Source organism: Cibotium barometz, chromosome 17 (genome assembly GCF_041138505.1).
Source record: "Cibotium barometz isolate CiBa-2024 chromosome 17, ASM4113850v1, whole genome shotgun sequence".
Lineage (NCBI taxonomy): Eukaryota > Viridiplantae > Streptophyta > Polypodiopsida > Cyatheales > Cibotiaceae > Cibotium > Cibotium barometz.
Window position 1 is genome coordinate 32857376 of NC_141062.1, and position 16581 is coordinate 32873956.

At 40.4% G+C, this 16581-nt stretch overlaps 1 protein-coding gene across 1 annotated transcript in view; it reads left to right on the forward strand.

Moving 5' to 3' along the window:
- The first annotated feature begins 9963 nt into the window (after nt 1–9963).
- Nucleotides 9964–16581, forward strand: part of LOC147629899 (uncharacterized) — a 37173-nt gene continuing 30555 nt past the window's right edge. The window contains exons 1-3 of the mRNA XM_086811411.1: nt 9964–10193; nt 10267–10349; nt 10436–10491. Coding sequence (XP_086667537.1) covers nt 10022–10193; nt 10267–10349; nt 10436–10491 — 311 coding nt within the window. The 5' untranslated portion in view covers nt 9964–10021. The remainder of the gene's footprint in view (nt 10194–10266; nt 10350–10435; nt 10492–16581) is intronic.

Genomic DNA, 16581 nt, shown 5'->3' on the forward strand with positions numbered 1-16581 from the left:
ATTTGGTTGAGTATCTTTTCATATAGTGTCTACTCTTATCTTTGTATATGGTGTCTACTCTTATCTTTTCATATAGTGTCTACTCTTATCTTTGTATATGGTGTGTTGAGTGTTGTGTGAAAAAGAAGAAGATTTTCAGCCTCTCACCTTGTGTGTTCTCTTTTAGGGTTTTGTGAGTGTGTGTGTGCTTGCAAGAGCTCAAGCTCTCTTCTCCCTTGCATCTTTTCAATTATTGGGGTGTAGGATTTTGAGGGAAGATGCCTTTATTATTGACATTATTATTTTAAAAAAGGTATTTTTTTTGTTTGGTACAAAGGAAGAGTACACCTCTCCCACTACTATAAATACACAAATAGCCTCTATACAACTTTGTTAACCACCATTTAGCTTAGCATTCTTAGTAAAGCACACCACCCCAAAACCCTCCTTCATATTTTTTGTGATAGCCTTATCAAAAATTAGCATTGAAGTTGTTGTTGCACGTATTGCTAGGGAGGCCACCAATGTGGAGGTCAAAAACAAGACCGTAGATGGTGCACAATCATGGAAAGCTCTCACATCCTTACCATTTCTTAGTGATGATGATATTTCTCCAAAACAGACCAAAGTGGTGGAATAAATTATTATATGGTGAGCCCATGGTTTTATTTGATGATGCGTCCAAGCGTCTCTTCTTAGAGGAAGTGCAAAAGGGAATGAACACCGTTCGCTTACTCTGTGCCTTTACCCCAGCGGATAAGCGACGCCCATAGAACTCTCAATGGTAGTGAACAACAGTTATGATAGAAGAGTTGTATTTAGAAGAGTTGTGAATGAGCTTGGTTTTATTTGTAATTGAAATTAGTATTTTTTATCCTGAGGATGTAATGTTGTCATATTGTTCTCTCTCTTACTCCCTCTCACTGTTGCTCCCACTCTCTCCCTCCCTCTTCCTCTCAAATAATTATGCCATGCCTCTCTTTCCCTCTCTCTCCCACTCTCTTTGCTCCTCTCTCTCTTGATGGAGGGGGGAGGGAATCTCTTTATTTCAAAAAATCAAGTGGGAGTGGGGGAGAGAGAGAAAAAGAGTGAGGGATAGGACAAAGAAGGAGAGAGAGAAGAGGGTGGGAGAAGGGGAGAGAGAGGGAGAGGGCAAAGAAGGAGAGAGGGAAGAGGGTGGGAGAAGGGGAGAGAGAGGGAGAAAGAAAGGACGACGTTGGGAGGAGGAAAGAGGGATGAGGGTGGGAGAAGGAGAGGGATGAGGGAGAGGGAGAGGGGGAGAAAGGGATGACGCTAGGGGAGAGAGAGAGAGAGAGAGAGAGAGAGAGAGAGAGGGAAGAAGAGCAATTGAGAGGGAGGGTGGGAGAGAGATAGAGGGAAGAAGAGAGATTGAGAGGGAGGGTGGGAGAGAGATAGAGGGAGAAAGAGTAAGAGGGAGAGAGAGAGAGGGGGGGGAGGAGGAGAGATTATGCACAGGGAGAGGGAGAGACAGAGGGAAGAGGAGAGGAGAGATTATACATAGGGGGGGAGAGAGAGAGAGAGAGAGAGAGAGAGGAAAGTAGAGATTATGCATATGGAGAGGGAGAGATAGAGAGAAGAGGAAAGGAGAGATGATGCATAGGGAGGGACAGGGAGAGAGCAAGAGAGGGTGGGAGAAGGAGAGAGAGAGAGGGGAAGAGAGAAAGGCAAGAGGTTGGGAGACAGTTAGAGGGAAGTAGAGACGGAAGGACAAAGAGTGAGAGGGAGGGTGGACAAGGGAGAAAGAATGAGAGGGGGAAGAGGGTGGACAAGGGAGAAAGAATGAGAGGGGGAAGAGGGTGGGAGAGGGATAGGGAGGGAAGAGGGTGGGAGATTGGGAGGGAGAGAGAGACAGATAGACATACAGACAGACAGAGAAAGGAGGAGCTAAACTGGGCTAGAGGGGAGGGTTGGGCTGAGTGGTGGTGGTGGAGGTTGTAGGAAGATAGTGGTGGGTTGGGTTGGAGGTAGTGGTGGAGGGTCTGGAGAGAGAATATCCACATTTTTAAGAGAGAAGAGTTGCTAGTAAAATCTCCCTCCACCAAGCTCCCTCAAAAGACACACTCAATCTGAAGGAGTGTTGCCTTCTTAAATAGGGGAGCACTCTGTAATGTGCCAGGTTGTTTTTTTGGTACCAAAGGCTGGGTGGATTTGAAGAGGTATGATTTGATATACATGACTATCATTTCAAACACTTAGTCTGGACCGAGTTTGCATCAAACGGTTTCTTTGTGGGGAATCGATCAATTGATCTCTAGTGTATAGGTCTAAATGGTTTTAGTCATGTATACTACCTAAGTTACAAAAAATAAGTTTTTTTCGTTTGAATTTTTTTTGGGTTTTTTAAATCTTTTTTTTTAAGTTAACTCATGTCACACTTGGTTCACTTATGTCTCATGTATGCCTCATTGCTCACGTCTAATGGTGGGTTAACGTCTCATGCCTCACTACTTATGTCTACTCGTGGGCAGCAAATTTAGAGTAACTTGTCTCACACAAAGCTGTGGGCTCACATCTCACAGTTAGCTGGTTCACATCATGCATTTTATATAAAATTACTTACATCTTATGTCTTGACTCACATCTCACATCTCACGTTCACAATTAGTTGGGATCACAGAGACTCACTTTTCATGGTTTTTTATGAAATGGTAATTTGGAGCTTATCTCACGTGAAGTTATGGGCTCACATCTCACCGTTAGTAGCTGGTGCACATCAAAAAAATTTTGAAATGACTTACATCTCATGTCTGTAAGAAGTCGTGAGCTAGACTCATGGCTCACGACACATCTCACATCTCTTGTTTCACAATTTTTATGAAATGACTTACATCTCATGTTTGTAAGAAGTCGTGAGGTAGACTCATGGCTCACATCTCACATCTCACATCTCACATTTCAGGGCTTATGGAGGCTCATTTCTCACATATTTTATGAAATGGCTCATGTTGATTTGGTAAAGCTAGACTCACTGCTCACATCTCACATCTCTCACTTTTTGTGGACTCGTGTCTCATGTTTGGTTAGACTCATGGAAAATAGGTCCATGGTCTAGTTAGATTCATGGAAAATAGATCCACTAATTTTTTTCTTTTAAGAAATAGGCACAATTGGGCATGGATTTCAAGTAGTGTGTGCTTGCGCCTCAATTAGGGCTGGCGTGAGCAATTAGTAAGCAATAATTATTCAATTAAATGACCAAAAAAATCTTGATAGGACATGGATAGGTGTGCCTTTACAAGTCTTCAAGTTAAGTTTAATTAGATGGTACAATATTAGGTTCACTCACACTCACGTCCTTATTGACTACAATATTAGGTATGCCTTTACAAGTCTTCAAGGCAAGTTTAATTGGCTGGTACAATATTAGGTTCATAATATTGACTATGATATTAGGTGTGTCTTTACAAGTCTTCAAGGCAAGTTTAATGAGCTGGTATAGTATTAGGTTCACTCACACTCACGTCCTTATTGACTACATCTCACATCTGTTATAGCCCATGCTCACGTTTGTTATAGCTCACGCTCATGTCTATTCTAGTTCACACTCATGTCTATTCTAGCTCATGCTCACACTTCACCTTAGTTATAGCTCACGCTGACAAATTTTTTGCATGTCAATGTGGAACCACCTCTCCTACCTGAGAGGTGGTTTGGCCTGTTTATGGAGTTTTTGATGCTTTTTTGGACTTGATCGATGGTAGGTTCTTAATCCTACTGTAAAATGTTTATACAAGTGATTCAGTATTTTTTGATTATTTTTGGTTGATTTTTCATTGTCTATGCTACTGATTTCAACAATGCATGAAAAAATATAAAATACACGAACAAAATTTAACTTTTGTACTCTAAGCCACACCTTATGGAGCTCAAAGCTTGTGTTTTTCAGAGTGGATTCCACTCCTAATCACAATTATTTTTTGATTATTTATGGTTGATTTTTCATTGTCTATGCTGCTAATTTCAACAATGCATGAAAAAAATTAAAATACATGAACAAAAAATAACTTTTGTACTCTAAGCCACACCTTATGGAGCTCAAAGTTTATGTTTTTTAGAGTGGATTCCGCTCCTAATCACAGGTGCTAAGCTATTTCTTGATTCAATACAATGAAATATAAGGCTCGTGGGCTTCAAAATCATACAAATCATGAAGAATCTAGGGTCTTCCTTTCAACTAGAATACCCTAATACAAACAAGCTTCCAAAAAAAGAACAAAAACAAAAACTCAACACATCCAAAGTTCCAAAACCATATGTTTTTTGGAGTGTGACTTCTTGATAAACATCAGGCAATATCCTAATAGATTGGAATGGATGGAAGAATGGAGCTAACCCCTAGACTTTTCCCCATTAACAATGCTAAATATGTTCAAGTCAAGAGCTTACATTTCCCTTGCTGAATAAAGTGCTATTTGATACTTTATTTTAGAGCCATAAATGTAACTTCAAGTGTGGGTATGTTAGCTTCTCCATCATGTCCTCGCTTTGTTGTCATACTAGAATGCTCTTTTTCTACTAAGGGGTTTAAGGTAAAGCTTCCTTCACCTACATGGAGGTAAGAAGGAGATAGTCTTTGCAGTGGTTCTCTCTCATAAAAGGCAAATGGAGAAGAATCTAATGAGAGGGAGAAACCTACAATCAAACCTATCTAGTAATCATCTAATACTTGTAACTTGTAATTATTTCAATTTTGGTTGTGCATCTGAATGTATAACACCCAATGGCCTTGTATTGACATGCTTTTTAACATGCGAGAAAGCATGTTTGGCCTTCTTTTACCAAGCTGGCATGCTTCACATACTTTATGCATGTCATCAACCTTAAACTTCAGCAAACCTACAATAATGTTTCGGCTCTACATAAACTTTAACCCACTGTATATTCACATGGCCAAAATGAGCTTGTGCCACATGTTAATATCTGTAATGACACCTGTCCTAGGCATGTTAACATCCAAAGTAAACATCCTCCCATTTCTGTTACCCTTTGCAATTTTATAACCAAGCGGCATTGATTTTTGAAGTCTTTCACAAAATACCCTTAAGGGCTGAACCTCACTTATAGACCTTGCTCAAATAAAAACCAGGTTCTTTGTAATATTTGGAACATGAGGTACACGTGACAAGTACTTTATTTTGCCATCTTGCATAGACAATGACACTTTACCAACATACGTAATAGGGTATGTAGTATTATCATCATCAAATGTTTTTACATAACCTAGTTTTTCTATTTTTTGTATATCTCTAAACCACTTATCATGATTGGGATATCCCTCTACTTTTTATAACAATCCTCTGCAATGTGTCCTAGTTGCCATAGTAATAGCACTCCATGCTATTCCTACTTTAATTTCTTTGCCAATCACCTCGGACCCTCTGGCTCCCCCTACCTCTAGAGTGGCCTCTTTCACCTATATGAGATTGATTTTCTTGTTATTATTACTGACGTGCTAGTTTTGATTTCTAAAACAATCACCACCTTGTCCGCTAGATGACAACGTGCCTCTACCTCTACCTATATCTTCATAAAAGGCATGTTCACATGTATTTCCAAATGAACCTCCCCTAATATTCATATGCAATTAGTTCTTGAAAATCATCCCCTAATATTCATCACAGTAATCAGTTCTTTAAAATTAAGAAATATTCATCCCCTAATATTCATCCACAATCAGTTCTTAAAAATCAATAAATTCTCTCAAACTATAATGGAGGTCCGAAACTGGATGTATTCTTTGCCAAGACCATTCAAGGTTATGACACTATATCATCATCATCCAATATAAGCAAGGGTATTTGAAAGCCCTTTGATCTTCACCAAGTAGTCATTTATACTTAGCTTCCCTCTGGTCACATTATGCACTCATGATGCGTCTCCTACTTTAGTTGCATCATTCGAGCTTAGGTGTTTATATTGTACATCTTTCGAGCTTAGGTGTTATACTATACATCTTCTCCAAGGTGTCCTAATGTGTTTGTACTATACATCTTCTCCAAGGTGTCCCAAGTCTTCTTACGCATTTGTATATGCACAATCACAGAATCTGCCACACTGACAGACAACCAATATAACACCTTTATGGCTCTTTCATGCCATGCTTTATATGCATGCACCTGCTTTGGGGTCGAATTTTCTTCATTAATCTCTGGCTCCTTTTCATCACCTATTATGAACTCCCAATATCCTTTTACCATAAGGAAATTGGGCATCCTAAATTTCCATGCCTGGAATTTATTCTTATCCACCTTCTTGCTCATAATCTGCGGCTATTAGAAATCTTTACTTGTAGCAACTAAGAACTTTTAACTTCTTCACTTAACTTGTAAACTCTAACAATCCATACCATAAACTTGTTATAATGCCACTATATGTGAACCAATCTCATACACGTACATCCTAACACGTGCAACATATGTGCACAAATTGTTTGCACACCAAATTTGCACCTACTACTTTGTAAAAACTAATGTTTGGGTAAAAACAGTCCCAAATCATCACTTTTCACACTGTTTGTAGAAACCTTGTAGTGCCTATGCAATCAAATCAACAAAAAACACAAGCTTAAAATTAGAGATCTCTATAACCAATCCAAAACCTTGCCTAAATACTCTAAATCATGAAAAATTGCAACTCCAAACATAAATCAAAGCAAAAAACTTGAAAACAAGAATGAAAACACATCAAAGCTCCAATCTCATACACCATTTGGAGTGTGACCTCCTAATCGACGTAATGAAATATTGGGTAATCCCAGTAGCCCTTTGCATGGAGATTGGACTTGAGGCTAAGCCGTGGGGCTAGTCCCCAATAGTGGGGTGACATTCCAAGGCTATTGATGAGTAATCCCTGTAGCCTTAGAATGGAGATTGGACTTGAGGCTAAACCTTAGGGCTCTTCCCCTACAAGTGGCTTCATAGGTGTTTAGTTCAAGAGCTTACCGTGCCTTTGTCGAAACATGTGTCCTTGGGGACTTTACCGAAGAACTACAAAACATAATTCCTGATGCTAGCCACTTGCACGAATCTTCACTCCATAGTCACAAGTAAGAGTTGCATGTAGCAATGGGGTGTCGAGGAGGAGCTTCAATTGCCTTGATGAAGATGAGAAGAGGGTTTCCTTCACGGTGGTTCTTACTCATAGAGGCAATGTGAGAGGGGGAACTTATGCAAGAGAGGGCTTGTAATCCAGCCTACCTAAGCATGCATCCATTAAGAAAAAGAGAGCAGGGAGAAGAGGGCAGAGAGCTCACACAATGATCCATTATTTATTGTAAAAAATGTCTTATAAACAAGTGGCTACTAGTGTTTACACTTGGTCGGCCATAGTAAAAAATACTCCATGGTATATACAAGTAGCTACTAGTGTTCACACTTGGTCGGCCATAACTTAAAAAATGGTTCATGGTACATATGAGCCTAAGAAAGTACATACATGAAGTTTGAGACTTCCCCCATTTAGTGTTAAGCATAGAGTAAGGCCGTTTTATATGTTCTAGTGCCGTCTTGCAAAAGATACGTTTTTGTCATAGAAAGTTAAGATGGCAAATCGCCTTATAGAGTAGGACTTCCCCCATTTGGCATTATAAAGTAAGGCCGCTTTATATGTTCTAGTGCTGTCTTACGAAAGATATGTTTTTGTCATAGAAAGTTATGATGGCAAAGTGCCTTACAAAAGAAGGATGAGCGAGAGAAGTGCTACATCAATCCTCAAATAAAGAAAAAGAGAGAACTACTATCTCAACAAGAAAACAAGATCATAACAACATGTAGCTCTTGGGTCACCTCTCAGCTTACAAAAGCACAGTTAATCTTTATAGCAACATAGCAGCAAATAGTGTGTGTACTCTGTGTGTGTGTGTACTGTGTGTGTGTGTGTGTGTGTGTGAGAGAGAGAGAGAGAGAGAGAGAGAGAGAGAGAGAGAGAGAGAGAGAGAGAGAGAGGGATCTTAAGACTATATTCAAAACCTACCATGCACAAGTTATAAGTTGCGCAACATATTGCCATGGAGATGGAGAGAGAGGTATTTATATATAGAGAAAGAGAGAAAGATGTGCACGAGAGAGAGAATACACTCCCATGTAAGAAACTTACTATATAAAGAAGATCACAATGCACATAATATTACTGAAGATGTGCATGAGAGAGAGAAAGATGTGCATGAGAGGGAAAATGCTCCCATGTGTAACAAACTTACTATATAAAGAAGATCATAATGCACATAATATTACTTATATTACTAAAATTAAATCTTTAAATTGAACTTGGGAATTTTTAAAAAGGTTATCGATATCCCAAGTTAATTAATCAGAACAATAGTGTGGTTATTAACTTATTTAGGGAATATATACTTTATTGGTCGTGTCATTTTGAAGGAGATTGTTAAGTTTTTTGATGCTTATCAAATGAATTAGTCAACATCCTCCTTTGATATAACAATGAATGATTTCTTGACATTTATTTCATTTATATCATGGTGTTGCTATTTATGTATTGTTTTTAACATACAATGTTTTACAATTTGTCTCTTTTGAAGTGGGGTGTAGGTGAGATTAGTGCTAGAAAAAAACCATCCTTTAGTGTATTTTGCACCAATTAAATTTCAAATAAACCGATTGAATTTGCTCTTGTCATTACACAGATCGATAAAATTTATAGGTTTGTAGTTATAAAAATCGGTTAATAATGAGATTTTGAATAAGGGAAACTCCAACTTGTCTTTTTTCTCATTGGCTGAGGAAAACGTTTTTCTCTAGCATTGGGTAAGATATATCTTGTGAGTTGGCTACCTACTCCTTTGGTTCACTTTGCTCTCTTCAATGTTTAATCTCGTTTACTAAATTCACATAAAGCTTGCATGTTTGACAACTCCTTTTGCTCAGTGTTGACTTGTCCATTTCACCTAAACCAAGCTGAACTATAGAATTTACCATGATGCAATTCATCTGATGTTGCTTTTTGTATACTGTGCAATGTAGCATTCTAGGGTGGCTTGCAAAGATTAATTTCTCATTGTCAATCCTTGGTGAAGATCATTTGTGGGTCTTGCATGGTGAATAATGCTTTAGTTAGCTCCTTGCTAAAGCTTCACGATTTATTGGGACGTTAGTTGGGATCTATAATATTGACGCTACCCTAGTAAATGTTTTTTAGTGCCTTTGTTCCTTAACAGTCTACCTAGCTCACCATACATGGAAGTGGTAAGTCGCTTAAGGAACTATAGGTAAACAAACACACACACACACACACACATGATTACCTCTCATTACTCTCTCTCTCTCTCACACACACACACACACACACACACACACACACACACACACACACACACACACACACACACACACACATCTCGAATGAAAATATCAAGTCAAAGCTTCAAAATCAGATTAGATTGTTACAATATGCAAGGAATATGTTGATTCAACCAAACAATTGAGTTAAAATTTTCAAGTGGAGAAGATTATACTACTAGAACACCTTTGCAAATGGCATCTTGCAACTTGTTTTTCTTTACATTAGGGTAGTATATGTGTATAATCTACTTGTTATTATACACAACTTACTCCCTCTCCACATGGCCAAACAAGAGGGACCAGTTAAAAGATTTTTGAAATTTGAAATGAAGATGTATTTTTTCAAGCTTGGGTTTACGCTTAGGAAAGTATTTTTTGTCCCCTGTGTAGTATAGCATTCCTAGATTCCCATATCCTGCTTAGTATCAAGCCTCTCAGTGTTTGCCACACTTGATATATGGCAGGGTTCATCCTGCCCTTGCATCCAATAGCTCCATAGGGAGAGTAAGGGGTAGAAGGTCTTGTACTACCATAAGCTCCAGTGTTCACCTTAGGGTGCTGTATCTATTTTGATACTTAATATAAATTTCTTTGCATTAAAAAAGAAAGAAAGTATTTTTTGTTGGGAAGCTTTATGTGAAGACAAAGCAACATTGACACGCGTCTTATTGTATGCACACATAATAGTGTGAACTTTGAAGTTTTCAGGAGACGGAGAGAGAGTCATGGCTTTGCAGTGGGTAATGTTGGGCGTGGTGGCCACGGCGGAGGCTGTGCTGGCGCTTCTGCTGACTGCGCCCTACCCTGCCCCCCTACGCCGGCGCCTGGTAGCCCTGGTTGCCTCGCTTCTTCAGCCCGCCCTCGGCATTCTTCCTTTCGCAGCCTTCCAACTCCTCGGTAAGCAAAACTTAACTCAAAATCAACCCCAATCCATCCTAATCCTAACCCTAAGTGCCACCCTGTTCTGCAGACATCTATTGGAAAAACGAACATCGCTTGAAGTGCAGCTCCGAAGTCTGCACTGTGCTTGAGCGGGACCGATACGAGAGATCTGTAAGTTCCCTGAGTCCTTTTTTGGAACCCTTCTTCTTTTTCGGTTTTTCTGCTGTGATCGGATTTTATTTTTGACATTCCTGCAGGTATTCAAAGCCCAACGCAATGCCCTCCTTGCAGTCGGAGCTTGTTTGCTGTACTGGTCAGTTCACATAACCCTGTTGATGCTATATTTGTGCAGCAAATATGTGTCCTTTTTCGACCAAGACAGGAATCTCTGGAGAAAGACCTGCCCCATTTTGACTTATATGAGTATGTGCGTGCTATTCTGAAAAATGTGTATGAATGATGTGTGTGTGAGAGAGAGAGAGACAGGGTGGGGACTTACGAGAGTCTAAAGGCGGGGATGGGGCCTTTAGTAGTGAGGGGTTCCAGGCTCCACCTACTGTTGTTGCTTGTGAGATGTAAACAAATTCAATAATGAATATGAATATTCTATTAAAGTAACCTAAAGAATTAGTATTCTTCCAAGTTATATCTTGACTGAAAGGCAGAATTCCTCGATCATCCTGCATTCCCAAAGTAATCCATTTAGATTCTACTCTTTCTCCTTATGCAAATAATAATATCCAAAACGTGGGTTCACAACCCAATAATACGAACAGATCCATACTCTACATATAGAAGTTAACTCTTATGTATAACCACTAAGGTAAGATCTACTTTGTATGGTGAACTTTCATACACCAAACATTTACTGTGGAGGCTACTAATTCCAAAAATTTCAAAGTCAGGACTTAGAACCATTTTGGTTATTGGAACTCTTGTACACGAGAGAAGGCAGTTCTCTTGAACTCTTGGCTTTACCAAACTCTGCCCACTAGAGGGTCTCACTAAAATCCAACTTTTTCTCCATAGACACAACTCTCGCATAAAATCTACTGTCACACTCCAAATTCGTTGAAGCTACTTACATCTCGGCAAACATGGTATTTTCTTTGAGATAAGCTTTTTACATTGATGTAAGCCAAAGTTACCTCTTTTGTGTTTTTGGTACTCCCACTTGAGATGATTTGGGGTGTCATGGCACTTTAAGAATTTGTGATCTGCAAGGTTGGGGCACTAGGGGGCCTTTTCAGAGAGATCAATAGCACTATTGGGGTCAAATAGGGTTGCCCACTCTCTTCAACACTTTTTGGGGTACACATTGATGAAATCTTGGGCTTTATCGATTGATTGGGCGACGCAGACTTGTGGCTAGCATAGACGATGATACCTATTGTCACATGCACTCTGCACTGTAGTGCATGGTGACAAACTGGCTCATCATCATCAGTGTAACATTGTAACAATATTAGTACCATTCAGGATGATATTTGTCGTACGTTGTGATCCCATTGTAATCCTCAGTCCAGGTTAAGTCAGGCACGAGCTACGTAGGTCATTCTCAGCCATAGCAAGTCAGTCAGTCAGTCTAAGTCCCTTAACCCACTTAAAGAGACGCATTCATGCATATACAGTCAGTAGAAACCTTAGGGTTTGCATCAGAAAGCATTCTGCACATTGCACATCATTCATCCATTGCATCTAGACCATGGCAAACACCCTAGATATCATCTAATATTTATCAGGATATTTACTAGGATTTTTTTGGGATAATTTTCTCATCATTTTTAGCATTTTTCACATCATTTATGTATTTATGGTGGACATGAACAGTTGGCCAGCTCAGTAGCTAGCCGATTGGCTCCTTGTGTCCATATAAATAGATCATTAGCATATTCAACCACTCATTCATTACATTTAGCAAAGGAGCATTCAAGCGCTTGTCATCCTCAGCACTAGGAGCATAAGCGATTGCAGTTTCAGCCATCTTCTCTCAGCGTTTTCCTTCTACAGCAATAGGTGCATCAACGCATGAGCATTCAGCCCCTGCAGCAGCAGAACGCAGTAGTTTCAGCATTCAACCAGCATTCAGCCTTGCGTTTTTTGCATCCATACAGTTTGCGTTTTTTGCATCCATACAATTTTTAGCATTCATCTATTTATCGTTTTGCTCCAGCCACTTGGTGAAGGTAAAACGTAGCATTCATACTCAGTCTAGAACAGTCCCAAACAGTACACCAAAGGGAAAAGGAGGCCATTCATCTTATTAGATACTAGCACCTCTCTTTAGCATCCCCCGCCTCAGGTGCCACCAGCTAGTAGTCCGCAACATCAACTACCGTCATTCGCAATCAACCAAATTTCAGTAAGTATGATGGTAAGTGTGATCATTTAGCAGTTAATCAGTTTATTAATCAATTTACTGCTCATTTTTCATTAGCTAGGATCACAGATCGTTAGGATAGAGTCCACGTAGCGGCTCGCCATCTCACTGGTAAGGCAGTCACTTGGTGGTAGCATTGGTCTAATCTTTATACAGACCAGACCACAGGTGTCACAGCTTTTAGTTGGGATACATTTGTCCATGACCTGAAGACCAGATTCCTCTCAGTACATGAGTGGTCTGGTAGATGAGTTCTATGGACTCAGACAAAATGGATCCCCAGTGCTTCAGTTTTTCGGCAAGGTTATTACTGTAGCACAGTAGTTAGAGCTATCTGCGCAGGCCAAGATGGAGCAATTCATTCGTAGATTGGATCTTAACATTCGGTTCACAGTTCGCAACTTTGAATCCAGTACATATGACCAGGCTTTGACTCTCGCTCAGAATGAAGAAATGAAGATGAATGCCAAACCCCAGCAGTAGCAATCCATTGCACAGTCAGGGAAAGGTAATGCATCTTCTAAAGATGTTAAGAAGGACGGCAGTAATAGCTCCAGTTCAGGGGGTAAGAAAGATAAAGAATCTAAGCCTAAGAAAACCCTCGATAAAAAGGCTAAAGTAGGCATTATTGGAGGTTATCTTCCTCCAGAGGAGCAAGAGAAGTATTAGTCAGAAAACAGATGTTTTTTCTGTCACATCATAGGGCATGGTAAGAAGGATTACCACAAATGGCAAGCGGAACAAGCCCCTAAAGCCCCTTTTGCCCACAGTTGCCATAGCATCCCCAGCTTCTCTAGTCCCGTCTACTACCACCAATACGGTTCAACTTTTACCTTCTATGCATCCTATGCCATCCCTGGTATTTGATGCTAAGCAGGAGGGTGAGAGCGATGCTGCACAGAAAAGCCTCATCCGAGCTTATGGCTCTGCCCAGGGCCAACAGTTTGTAGTTCTTTTTGATATGGGTAGTTCTAAGGACGCCATCTCTCCCCAGTTGGCTAACAAAATGAGTTGCACATTAGTCCCATATCATCTGGATGTGGACGGGTTTACACTTGGTCTCTGCACCCACATTTCTCTGAAGGCATAGCAATTTGCCTTTGATGTTCAAAAGGCCTCATTTTAACGAGATTTCATTGTCTTGCCTCTGTTGGGGTGTGACATGATCTTAGGAATTCAGTGATTCTGTCAGTATGAGCCTATTCCCGATTGGGGACATGACACTTTTACTATCTGTAAAGGTTTTCCTGAGCTTGTCATGATTCGTGGGGATAGAAGCATTCTTGGTATCCCATTGATTTCGCATCTCCAGGCCCGACGAGGTATCCGCAAGGGAGCAGAAGGAGCACTACTTTACGTTCGTGCTCAAACAACATCCATCTCATCGGTAGCATCCATCTCATCTTCAGTCCCTGAGTTAGCAGACCTCTTGTCCATACATCAAGACATTATGCTCAGGGACGATCTCTCGCCCAGTCTCCCACCCTCTCGTCTTGAGGACCATCACATTGATTTGATCCCTGGATCGGATCCTCCTAGCAGGTTTCCCTATCGTCTTTCCAAGACTTTAGAGGGCGAGTTAGAAAAACAGTTATCTGAGCTGCTCCGAGCCAGATTTATTCGGCCTTCTTCCTCACCATTTGCTGCACCCATCCTATTTGTCCAAAAGAAGGACAAGTCTACACGCCTTTGTGTAGATTACAGGGCATTAAATAAACTCACCATTAAGAAAAAGTTTCCTATGTCAAGGATTGAGTACATTTTGGAGCGTTTAGACGATGCTAAGTTTTTCACTAAGATCGACCTCAAAAGTGGTTACCATCATGTCTGCAATTTCGAAGGTGACATTCCAAAAATAACTTCTAGACAGAGCGTGGTCATTACGAGTTCGTAGTCATGCCTTTTGGGCTTACAAATGCACTCGCAACCTTCAACAAAATGATGTCTAGGATTTTCGCAGTTCTCATTGGGAAGTGTGTTTTCATATTCCTTGATGACATACTAGTCTTCTCAGCCACTGCAGAGCAGCATGAGAAAGATGTGGAGAAAGTCTTGCAACTTTTGCGAGATAATGAGCTCATTTTGTCAGTATTCCACCTTATAGGATGAGCCAAGCTGAGGAAGATGAGTTGGCTAAACAACTCGAAGATTATTGGAGGATGGGCCAGATCCGTCCAAGTAAATCACCTTGGGGTGCACCTGTGTTGCTTAGGAGAAAGAAGGACAATACTTGGAGAATGTGTATAGATTACAAGAGATTGAACAAGCTGACCATTAAGAACTGTTATCCTCTCCCTAGATCAGATGACCTGATTGACCGGTTAGCAGGAGCGAAATATTTCACGAAGATAGATCTACGTACTGGCTATCACCAGATACGTATTCATGAAAGGCATGTCGAAAGAACCGCCTTTCGGACTAGGTATGGCCATTACGAGTTTCTCGTATTACCTTTTGGGTTAACCAATGCTCCAGTCACTTTCTAGCAAATGATGAACGATCTTTTTCGTGAACATTTGGAAAAATTTATGGTGGTGTTCCTGGATGATATTTTGATATATAGCCGTACTCTTGAGGATCATGTCAGACACCTCACGATTGTCTTGGCTATTTTAAGACAGAATCGACTCTATGCGAAGTTAAGTAAATGTGAGTTCTTTATGAGCGACATCATTTACTTGGGACACAAGATCACTAGAGATGGATTGAGCATTGACTATGACCGAGTTCAGAAGGTTTTGGACTGGCCTATACCACGAACAGTGAAACAACTTCGTTCTTTTCTCGGTTTTGTTGTTTTTCTTCGGAAATCTGTACGGGAGTACTCTCAGCTCACACTACCGATGATCGACTTATTGAAAGGTCGTGGACGTAAGTCAAATCAGCCTATCACTTGGAATAACGATTTGGATATGGCCTTCAGACTTTTGAAAGATAAAGTCAAGGTAGCATCTATCTTAGCATTGCCTGATCCTAGTCGGCCTTATGTTCTTGAAACTGATGCCAGTGACTATGCTATCGGGGTTGCTTTATTTCAAGATGGTAGACCGGTTGCTTTTGAAAGTAAAAAGCTAGACGACACTCAATCTCGTTGGCCAACCCTTGAGAAGGAGCTTTATGCTATGATTCATGCTCTCAAGGTTTGGAGACATTATTTATATGGCTCCAAGTTTGTGGTATTGACTGATCATCAGTCAATCAAGTATTTGTGTGATGCGGATGATTTGAGAGGCAGGAAAGCTCGTTGGACAGAGTTAATGCAAGATTTTGATTTTGAGATCCGTTATCGGAAAGGATCCATGAATAGTATTGCAGATGCGCTTAGTTGGATTAGAGAGGTAAATACTTTGTCGTTCACCGAGATTTCTACTGACTTATTTCAGTCATTGATAGGGCTTTGCAGGACTGATAGTTATTTTGGTCCATTTTGGCAGAAGATCTAGGACGGGAGCTCATTGATTGACCAAGACTCGATGACTGAGTAGTCTACCATTCAGGGTGCAGGAGGCCAATGGATGATTTGGAATGGTTTGCTATTCCGTAATGACAAAATTTGTGTACCACAGAGACCCCGGACATTAGGTCCAAGATTCTTAAGGAGTATCACGACGTCCCTTCTGCTGGACATCCTGGGGTACACAAGACGCTATCATTAGTGAAGCACACTTTTTATTGGCCGAAGATGAAAGGGTATGTAGAAGATTATGTTCTCAAGTGTCAGATTTGTCAGGCAAATAAAGCTGAACGCTTTAGACAGGCTGGGTTGTTGCATCCTTTGCAAATCCCAGGTAATAAATGGGAAAGTATTTCCATGGATTTTATTACCGGATTGCCAAGAACACATCAAGGCCACGATTCTATTTGGGTTGTGGTAGATCGCTTGACAAAAATGGCTAGATTTTTACCGACCCGGAAGACTATTACAGCTACGCAATTAGCTTGGCAGTTTATCGAGCAATTGTTTAGACTGTACGGTTTACCGCAGGACATAGTCAGTGATAGGGACTCTAAGTTTACGAGTGA